This window comes from Vombatus ursinus, unplaced genomic scaffold, assembly GCF_900497805.2.
Source record: "Vombatus ursinus unplaced genomic scaffold, bare-nosed wombat genome assembly UNPS02003292.1, whole genome shotgun sequence".
Lineage (NCBI taxonomy): Eukaryota > Metazoa > Chordata > Mammalia > Diprotodontia > Vombatidae > Vombatus > Vombatus ursinus.
The window spans coordinates 12074976-12085386 of NW_020943070.1; the positions used below are offsets into that span (position 1 = coordinate 12074976).

Genomic DNA, 10411 nt, shown 5'->3' on the forward strand with positions numbered 1-10411 from the left:
TGGGTAAGTCACTTAACCCCCGATTGCCTCACCAAAAAGAAAAGAAAACCCCAAATGGGGATCACAAAGAGTTGGAGATAACTGAACAACAAACGAAACATTGCATCTAATAGGATGTCTATGAAGGCACAGCTTATACTTATAGAGGTGTCCAACTCCCCCCACCCTCAAGGTGTCCAGCAAAACTCCTGAGGGGGGCAAGAACCAGATTAAAATGTAATTGGGAAATCTTTAGCAAAATAAATAAACATGAAGTACAACATGTGGCCTGCAGGAATTGGATGCCACTGACTTATAGTATATAAGACACAGTAAGTCAGAGGTAGGTATCTTACATCTGACTAATAAAAGCTCATAGGTACCACTTACTTAGCACTACAAAGTGTGCACAGTGCTTTACAAAACTCCAAGGTACGTGTTACTGTTACATCAATTTTAGAGATCAGAAAACTGAGGCAGAGAGGTGAAGTGACTTGTCCAGGATCTCACAGCTAGTCAGTGTCTGAGGCGGATTTGACTGACTCCAGGTGCAACACTCTCCCCACTGAGCTATGTGTGGAAGAAGCAAAATGAGAGGAGGGCAACAAAGAACTTGAATCATTTCACAAAACCCCTCCCAGTGAGCCCTGAGGAGGCTACAGACAGGAACACAATCCCCTCCAGCCATAAAGAAAGACTGACCCACAGGAGGTTGGTTTTTGGCCTCCCTTCCATCTCAAGAGAGGCCCACTCATCTTCTTCATGAAGACTTTCCTCAACTGCTAGTGTGCTCCCTCCACTTCATTTAATATTCATGTTGTATGTACTTACAGATCTATTTCTTATCTCTCCCATTAGAACAGAACTTCTTTGCAGTAGGGATTGTTTTGTCATTTATACTTATATCCGCAGGGCCTTGAACAGCGTCTGGCACATAGTGGGTGCTTAAGAAATACTTGTTGATTGATTGATTGTTAAGTCCATCCTCCCCATCCTCCCACCCCCATCAGCTACCCTAGTATTTAGCAAAGGGCAAGGAAAATGGAGATATTAGATTGTGCTCCACGGAACCCAAGCCTGTTAAATAGCCTTGGCCTTTCAAAGGTAAGCTACGAAAGGAAAGATCTGTGTAAGCCCCTTGTGAGGCAGCTAGGACAAATATTGTTCCCATTTCTTATAAAAGAAAGCTAGAGTTCAGAAAATAGAAATGACTTGCCCAGAGTCACAGAGTGAGTGACATAACCAGGACTCAGACCCATATCTCCTAACCTCAAGAGGACTGCTCTGCTTATTCTAATACTTGCCATATTTCAGCCTGAAAAAGAATTCAATCCAAATGCTTATATAGAAAGGATGGCAAGGAAGGAAGAAAGGGAAGAGGAGGAAGGAAAAAGAGGAAGGAAAGGGAGGGAGGAAGGAAGGAAGGAAGGAAAGAAAGAAAGGAAAGGAAAGAAGGAAGGAAGGAAGGAGGGAAGGAAGGAAGGGAAAGAAGGGAGGAAGGAAAGGAAGGAAGGGAGGAAGGGAAAAAGAACAGATTTATATAGTGGTGTTGGGCACTGTGTTAAGTGCTTTACAAATTTAATCTTGCTTGATCGTCATAACAACCCTGGGAGTTAGGTGCTATTCTTAGCTCCATTCTAAGAAACTGAGGCAGACAGAAATTAAATTACTGCCCAGGTCACACTGCCAGTAAGTGTCTGAAGACAGATTTGGACTCAAGTTTCCCAGACTCCAGGCCTGGTATCTGCCCACTATGCACCCAAGCTGTATCAAAGATCAGGATAAACTAACTACAGGAAGAAGCCTAATCCTCTCTGATGTTCTTTTATTCCATTAGAAACCTGTAACCTTTTCGGTGAAAATGACAAGTTCCCTAAACCATGCGGAACTGTGAGGTCCTAAAACTAGAGCACACACTACATTTAAAGAGAGGACGCTGTGGCCCAGGAGGGCCATGAGAGCACACCCAATGCTGTAGCAGCAGAAAGCACCAGTGCATTGTCTCTCTGCTGGCCGGTCAGTAACACCACTTCTTGTGTAGGGGAGCCAGCACGGTGGCAGTTCTGAAGGCTCCTCACCCCATGACTACAGCGTTCGGCGTCCTGACTCTGAAGGGGCCCTCCTGAAAACGGGGCACGATAAGATTTCAGGGGCAGGGCAGGCCTCTAACTCTGGGAGGTAAGGCAGTATGCTGGCTCTCTCTCGGCCGAGTCACGTGTACCTGCCACGGCGTGGGCTCTTAACAGAACTTACTTGTTTCCTATAACGTTGGCTGTGTGAAGACTCCGGGGGAGTGGCACAGTTCCTTTGGTTTCTGGTTGTGACCATGACATGGTTTCTGAAAGCAAAAAGGACACGAACCTCTTTTAAGGACTTCCAATGACCGTGGTTTTGCAGATTCTTTTGAAGAGAAAGTACTTCAGACCAGTCCAACTTGAGTAAAAGAATAATTTTCTGCTGGATGCTGGACCTGGAGTCAGGAAGACTCAAGTTCAAATCCTACCTTACATGCTTACTAGCTGTGTGACCCTAGGTAAATCATTTAATTTCTCTGTGCCTCAGTTTTCTCATCTGTAAAATAGGCATAATAATAGCACTTACCTCCCAAGGTTGTTGTAAAACTCAAATGAGATATTTGCAAATTTTTTTTCAAATCTTAAAGCAATACATATATGCTATTATTATGATTGTAAAATGCATGTCAGTTGATTAACTTCATATTCAAGTGCTGCTTAATAATAACAAAAGCTAACACTTTGTTGTTGTCCAGTCACTCAGTCGTATCTGACTGTCTGTGACCCCATTTGGGGTTTTCTTGCCAAAGATACTCAGGTGGTTTGCCATTTCCTTCTCCAGTATGTCTCCCCATTTTATAGATGAGAAAACTGAGGCAAATAGGGATTAAGTGATCTGCCCAGAGTCACATAGCTAGTAAGTGTTTGAGGCCGGATTTGAATTCAGGTCTTCCTGACTCCAAGCCTGGTGCTCTTTCCACCTCTCTGCCCAGTAACAACATTCAAGTGCTTCTTAATAATAATAATCATGGCTAACACTTACACTGCACTTTACAAATATTATCTAATTTGATGGTTACAATAACCCTAGGAGTCTGGCAGAGACTCTTATCATCTCCACTTGACATGAGGAGACTGAGGCAGGATTAAAGGAGGTGATGTTTGTGAAGCACTTTGAGCATTATATAAATGCTCCATTATGAAGGACCCTGAGCTGGTGGATTTTCAAAGACTGGACAGAAAAGGTGTGTGTCCTCAGCCATCCCACTTCCTCCATTTTTATCCTTCCAAACCTTTGTACAGCCCTGCTTTCCTTCAGTGTGGGTAATGAGGAATATTCAATTCCTAGATTAATTTATTAAGTGTTTGTGGACTTGTTAGGCCTTAAGTAGGGTGAAAAGTTGCTGCCCCCTCTCCATATGGGGTAGGGGATGAAATCGAGAACTCCCACCTCAAAAAAGTCTGTCTGCCGTCGTGTCCCCAGCCCCACTCCTGGCCATCAGAGATTTTATTGACAAGCTCTTCTCTTCAGATGGAAATACTTGAGAATTAGGGAAGGAGGGGTGGGGGTGGGCAGGATATGGAGTGAAGGATTAAGATGCGTTGAGGCAATAGAGGTCAAGTGACCTCTCCAGGTCACACAGCTACTAACTGTCTGAGGCTGGATATGAACTCAGGTCCTCCGAACTCCAGGGCTGACGCTCTATCCACTGTGCCACCTAGCTGCCCCTATTCAGCCATTTTTCAGTCATGTCCGACTTTTCTGATCCCTGAAAGGGTTTTCTTGGCAGAGATACTGAAGTAGTTTGCCATTTCCTTTTTTGCTGATGAGGAAACTGAGGCAAACAGGTGACTTGCCACACAGCAAGTAAATGTCTGAGGTAGGATCTGAATTCAGTTCTTCCTGACTCTAAGTCACACTCTACCCATTAGGCCATCTACCAGCCTCAATTAATAGCACTTACTCATCCTTCCTCACTTACTTTGCAGAAGGAATAACATAAAAGCATTTCAAACAGGTCAGAGTCTCAATATCACAGGTAAGCATCACAGGCAGGGAGACGCAGGACCAGGTGAGCAGATGACCAGTCCCCAGGCCTCAGTTATTCTGGGTGTCACTCAGGGCTGCTCACTGACAAGCCAAAGCCCACAGCATCCTGCTAATAACATTTACAGCTTCTGGCAGGAAAGCCTGTGGCCACCCCTTTGAGGTCACTCTAGCCGGGGTGCCAGGGATAGAACCCAACAAAACCATGTGCGACACTTGTGGGTCAATGGCCATGGCCCCCTCACCACTCACTCACCTAGATCAAGCTGCCATAAATCATCGAGCCGGGAACCGCACATTCCTCCAAAAATGTACATTTTGGGATTCCCCAAATCTTTCCTGCAGTATATCACGGCCGTATGGGATTCTCGTGGGGAAGGCACGACACCTTTGGTCACGGGGACGCTCCACCCCACAACGCCAGAGCCGTGCTGCAACTCCAGTTCATAGAAGTCATTTAGATATCTAGAGGATGGGAAGGCAGATGAAGATTTTTAAGTCAGGTTTGGGATAGTTAGGGAACAAAATTATACAGAAAAAATAATCTATACACACATACACACACACATATAGTACGCATATAATGCACACATATACACATGCATGTATAATACACATGTATAAATACACACGCACAAACATACACATGCACGTATAACACAAATGCAAACACACAAACATGCACGCACACATTCAGCTACACAGGGTATATGTTCACATACACATACATATATGCATACATATTCATGTGTGTACACAGGTACAAGTGTTGCCATGTACATTTTGTGTGTGGATTTTCATGTGTGCATTTGTATAGGCAGTGTGTATATACACAGGTGTGTTACATGTATATATAGAGAACATGTGTTTGTGTGTGCACATGTACAGGTGTGTGTATGTGCACGTATGAGAAGATGGATGTCGATGGAGGGTTCCGGAGAAGAACCTCCTGGCGAGACTCAGAAGCTGCCAGCTTTGCCCTCCCTCTGTGAGGCAGGGGCGGGGGGGCTCCCCTCGGCCTCGGTTCTTCACACCTTTTGTGCTCTGTTTGCTTTTCATAAGCGCACACTTTTTTTATTCTCTTCATTTCCAAGAGGTGATATGAGGCCTTCCAGCAGGAATTATGGAAAGATTTTGCAAACCTCCAAGCTCTTTATCCACATAGGCCAGATCAGATGAGATGGTATTGACAAACCTTAAAGCCCATACAAAGGCTCCCTATTTTGTGAGCGGTTACAGAAATACTCACACATTCGTTCTTATCTTTGCTCACATTTTTCAAATCAGAAGGACAAGACAGCCTGAGCCTACAGATATCCCAGCGGTGGCACGGAGCTACAGTGTTAACATGGAGTCAAAACTTGTGAGCTGTGTGACCCTAGGCAAGTCATTTAACCCTGGTGAGCCTCAGTTTTCTCATACGCAACATGGCAATAACAACAGCCCCTATATCACAGGGTTTTTGTGAGGACCAAAAGGGATAACTTATGTAAAGTACTTTATAAACCTGTCCAAATAAATGCACTTCATTTATTAAATATTAAAAGACACTTTAGTTCATTCTGCTATCTAAAAATTTTTTAAAATAAAAGTTAATAAAAAGAAATAATAGAACCCATAATTTTATAGTATCATCGATATAATTTAATATGGTTTATTATAATAACTTCAAACAACAAAATGAAAAGCAATTTGAGATTTGCATATTAATCATTTTTTCCTATTCCCCAACTATGTGTTTATAACTTAAGGTGTTATAACTTAGGAACCCCTCTCCCTGCCTCCCCCATAGACACTAATTAAAAGCTCAAGTTATCTGTCAGAAATGGTAAACTGAGCATCTCTAAGTAGGAACTTTGCTTTTTAAAAAGAAAAAGGTTTTCTTCTTACTGGGGGTCAATTACTTCTTATTTCTGAAAACAAATCTACACAGAGTATCAGGGTGTCTCCAGACAGGGTCTTAGTATATAATCGAAATGAGCTTTCCCCCTGGTTGTTTGGAACACTGAATTCAAATGGATAGACATGAGATTTTGAAGGAAAGCACAGGAGTACACAAAAGGTCACATCACCAAACTTGACATGAATCATTTCAAGGCCACCTGCCGATCCACTTAGTAATTCTCGCTGGACCTATGGCTTCACTATACACTCTCCCCTTAACTTCCTGTATGTTGAGGCAAAGAACACAGGCATCGTCTACATTTGATACTTATTCCGCAAAAAAATTCCTACAGAAATTGAACTAAAAACCCCAAATTGCCCATATTAGTCATTTAGGCACTGCTTAAATCGGAGCAGTCCGCCAATATTTGAAGAGAGATATCACAGGGGTATGTGGGAGCCAGATCTAACTGGCTAGCAAGAGCTGATATTCCATGTTCAATGTGGGCTTTTATATGTTCGAAATGAGCAAATGCTACAAATCAGGCCTTCATTTACTGTTTTGTTGATTGTCTAGACTTTAAGAAGTGATGGAGAAAATGTTAATAATGCAGATACAATTTAAAAGTGTGTCATATGTACATTTTTTTTCTGGAAAGCCAGTTGTTAAACCCCATTACCAGTACCCCATTACATAATAGCAATTTAACTTAAAATTTAAAACCTTAAGAATATAACTCTGAAATGTGACAGACCCCACAATAGGAAGGGAATAATAAGCATTTATATAGCATCTACTCTGTCCCAGGCACTGTGCTAAGCCCTTTTACAAATATTTTCTCATTTGTTCCTTGAAACAAGCCGGCGAGTTGGGATGGGTTAGCACCTACCTCAGAGGTGGGTGCTATTATCATTATCCCCATTCTACAGTGGAGAAAACTGAAGCAAACAGACCTACAGTGACTTGCCCAAGGCAACGCAGTGAGTGGCTAAGGCCATATTTGAATTGAGATCTTCCTGATTCCAAGTTCAGCACTCTCGCCACTGTGTCTCCAGTTATCTCTGAGGAACCAAGCAAAACTAACCAGAAAATATCAAGATAGTGTCTCCACTAGGCCACATGTGACCTTGAGGCAGAAAGTTCCCCCCCACACAATTAGGCCAAAAACCTCTTAAACAATTAAACTGAGTGATAGAAACCAAAGAGACATCTGACTTTTTGTTGTAGTTTACAGGATTTGGCCTGAAACTGGTCAGCGTACCTGGGGACGTTACTGTTTGAATCTTCACTCTCATTGGCCAGGCCACCAAATAAATAACATTTATTACCATATAAAGAAAAGCTATGTCCAAGACGGGGACAAGGAGGTAAGCCGGTAGCAGGAGGTCGAGGTTTCACTTTTTTCCAAAGCCAACGGCTTGCCTTTAAAAAAGAAAGAAAGAAAGAAAGAAAGAAAGAAAGAAAGAAAGAAAGAAAGAAAGGATGGTTAAAAGTGCTTATGTCACCAAGAGCATAGAAGTCATTATAGTAAACTGTCTCCAGAATCTAAATTAAGGCAGGTCCAAAATAGTTAGGGTTCCTTCTCCCTTCCTCCCCATATTCTGAACTTTATTTTTTGAGGAAAAAAAAAAGAGCAAACAAGGAATTTTAAAAACATACATAGGATATATATCATAGAATTTCCATAATTCAAGACCCATCTTACCTACAGAATATTACAGTTGTGACATAATAATAATAATGATAAGCACTTTAAGGTTTGCAAAACACTTTACATATATTAAGTCATTTGATTTAAGTTAATAATGGTAATCCTGAGGACCCCTGAATCCTGAAATACATTCTAAATAGATGTAACACCTTTTAAACTATGTTAAATGTAGCTTGTGTCAAGTATTACTTCTGTTATCATTCTCTCCAAGTGGGAAGCAGTGAAACGTCTACTTATAATTAACCAGAATGCTGGCTTCTCCAATTTCTTGGTCTCACATTTCTGTTCCAAATTCTTATTAAAAACGGCATACTTGAAACCACCTTTCAAAAGGATTGCTTATAAATGGATACATATGTATGTATGTATATACATATATATACACACACACACATATATATGCCCTTTTGTGACAGTTATCAATGAATGCTTAAGTATTCTCGCCTTACAGACATTGCCTTACAGACATTCCAGGTATGAATGAAAGCCAAAGGAAGCTACTGCAAAGGGGTAGAGACGTGGTTTAACTGAGGCAAAATGAACAGCAAAATAGTTACCTAAAGTCTGAGTGCAGAATTAACATTTGTAACATGTTTCTAACCACAGGACAAATAGCTACCTCCTGAAATGGAAACACTTGCTATTTATAAAAAGAACGTGCAAACTACTTATGATCTTGAAGCTTTACCAACACTGGGTGAAGAATCTCACAGAAAAGCAAGCTGTGCTCACCTGTAATTCATAGAGCTCATTGCTGTATCTTCCATATTCAACCATTCCTCCAAAGACTAGGATTCTGGTGCCATCACAGACAAATCCATGAGCAGCACAGCCTGGAGGAATATCACCTCTAACAGCTGGAAGGAACCACTGGTTTGTAACTATTAAAAAAAGAAAAAGGAATCCAATTAAAATCACAGCACCAACTAAGTTTAAGTGAACTAGAAGTGGCCTGAACCTATGATTTCATCACTGTGGGAGAACTTCCAGTGCGAAATCTCCCTCCACTCCAAGACGGAGAACAAGCCACACACACTTCTGGACTTGGCCAATGAGGGAATTTGTTCTGCATTACTCTGCATATTTGTCACAAGAGTTTTTTTTCTTTTTCTTTTTAAATTGAAGTTGGAAGGGAGTGAGAGAAAATGCTTTTTAACTTAAGAGAAAATGGAAAAATAAAATAAATTAAAAGGAAGGAAAGAAGGAAGGGAAGGAAGAGAGAGAGAGAGAGAAAGAGAACTTCCCTCCATTCATCAAAGCTCAGACAACTGGTCTATAATATTCTTAGATGTCACCCAGGGTACTGAAAGATTAAGTGATTTGCCCACATTCACAGGGCTAAAATGTGTCACAGGATCACAGCTCTAGAGGCTGAAGGAATATCAGAAGTCACCGATTTCCACATTTTTTTTTACAAATGAGAAAACTCAAACCCTAAAGGTCACATAAATAGTAAATAGCAGAGGCTGAACTGATTCCAAGATCTTGCCCAGGTTTTCTGGGGCTCTAAGGCTAGCCCTCAATCCACAAAGCAATGTACTTTACTACCCTACTCCCTACCGCCACTTGCATGGTATAAATAAGCACAGGTCTTTGAAATGCAGATTCCCCAACCAAACCCTTTGTTCGCAGTCCATTAAAAGGTAGGATACTAAACCCTAGGTTTCGTGTGGATACTTAGTGTACTGATAAATCTAAATAGCCAGAGGCTAGTAGATTTGCATAGTCACCAGTTTAAGTGACATAAAACCCAGACAGACCGGGAGACCAGCCTTCAGTCCACATCTCCCCATCACCTCTCCCTATAAAGCTTATTTAGGGGAGGAAACTCTAGCTTTCTTATTTGCTGTCTAGCCAAAAGGAAGTCACTGGTGATGAAACAGGTGGCAGATAATACAAGTCATTAGCCTTCTGCACAAACCACCAGGGAGAAAGAAATAGCTTCCCTCCTGATGCATGGAACATTTGCAAGAGAGCAAAAAATAAAAAATTAAAAAGCCTCACTTCCTCTCCTGGGAGGGCCACTTTCCCAGAGGCGGGACCTCCTGGTAGGCGACACCAGTGATTTGCTGGAGAGCTAGCCCGGCTCCCTCTTGCCAGCCCCTTGGCCGTAGAGCTAGACCAGCTCACAGCTGAACCTCAGTCCCATCCTCTCCTTTCCCGGCTGTCAGAGCTCAGTTAAAAGCTCTCAGGACACCGAGTCCTTCCAGGTTTCAGGACTAATTTGAGAGGCAGCTTGATGAACGGAAAGAACATTGGCTATGGAGTCCCAGGATCCGAGTTCAAATCAAACTGTCTATCTACCCTGGGTGATTTTGGGCAAATCCCTTCCACCTCCCTGGGCTTCTAAGATAAAGTACTTGGATTAGATGTTCTCCAGCTGGGGTGGGGAGCTTGAGCGGGAGGACTGGGTGAAGGTGTTTTAATAGATAATCAAACGCTAAGACTCGGAGGTTTAAAGATAAGCGGGTCCTTAAACTGGGCAGCAGTCACAGTCTGGATTGGGACCTAGGTTGTTCCTATCCTCTATAATGGGAAGTGTCTCCCGGTCTCACAGAGGCGAACCCCCTCGTTTGCAGATGGGGAAACTGAGGCTCGGAGAGGCTCATGGAACTAGTAAGTTCTCAGAGCTCCTGGAGTCCAGGATCCTTGTTTTAGATGAGGAAACTGAGGCTCGGGGATGATGCTTGACCTGGCAGGCTCTCAGTTCATCCAGGCCGGCCCCTGGTTTTACAGATGGGGAAGCTGAGGCTGGGGGCGGTCCCAGCCCCGGC

At 42.6% G+C, this 10411-nt stretch overlaps 1 protein-coding gene across 1 annotated transcript in view; it reads right to left on the reverse strand.

Annotated features, from left to right (window-relative positions):
• Window positions 1-10411, reverse strand: part of HCFC2 (host cell factor C2) — a 29459-nt gene that overhangs the window by 18561 nt on the left and 487 nt on the right. The window contains exons 2-5 of the mRNA XM_027873262.1: window positions 8370-8518; window positions 7188-7348; window positions 4298-4506; window positions 2233-2317 (exon numbers count right to left, since the gene is read on the reverse strand). Of these exons, the coding sequence (XP_027729063.1) occupies window positions 2233-2317; window positions 4298-4506; window positions 7188-7348; window positions 8370-8518 (604 nt within the window). The remainder of the gene's footprint in view (window positions 1-2232; window positions 2318-4297; window positions 4507-7187; window positions 7349-8369; window positions 8519-10411) is intronic.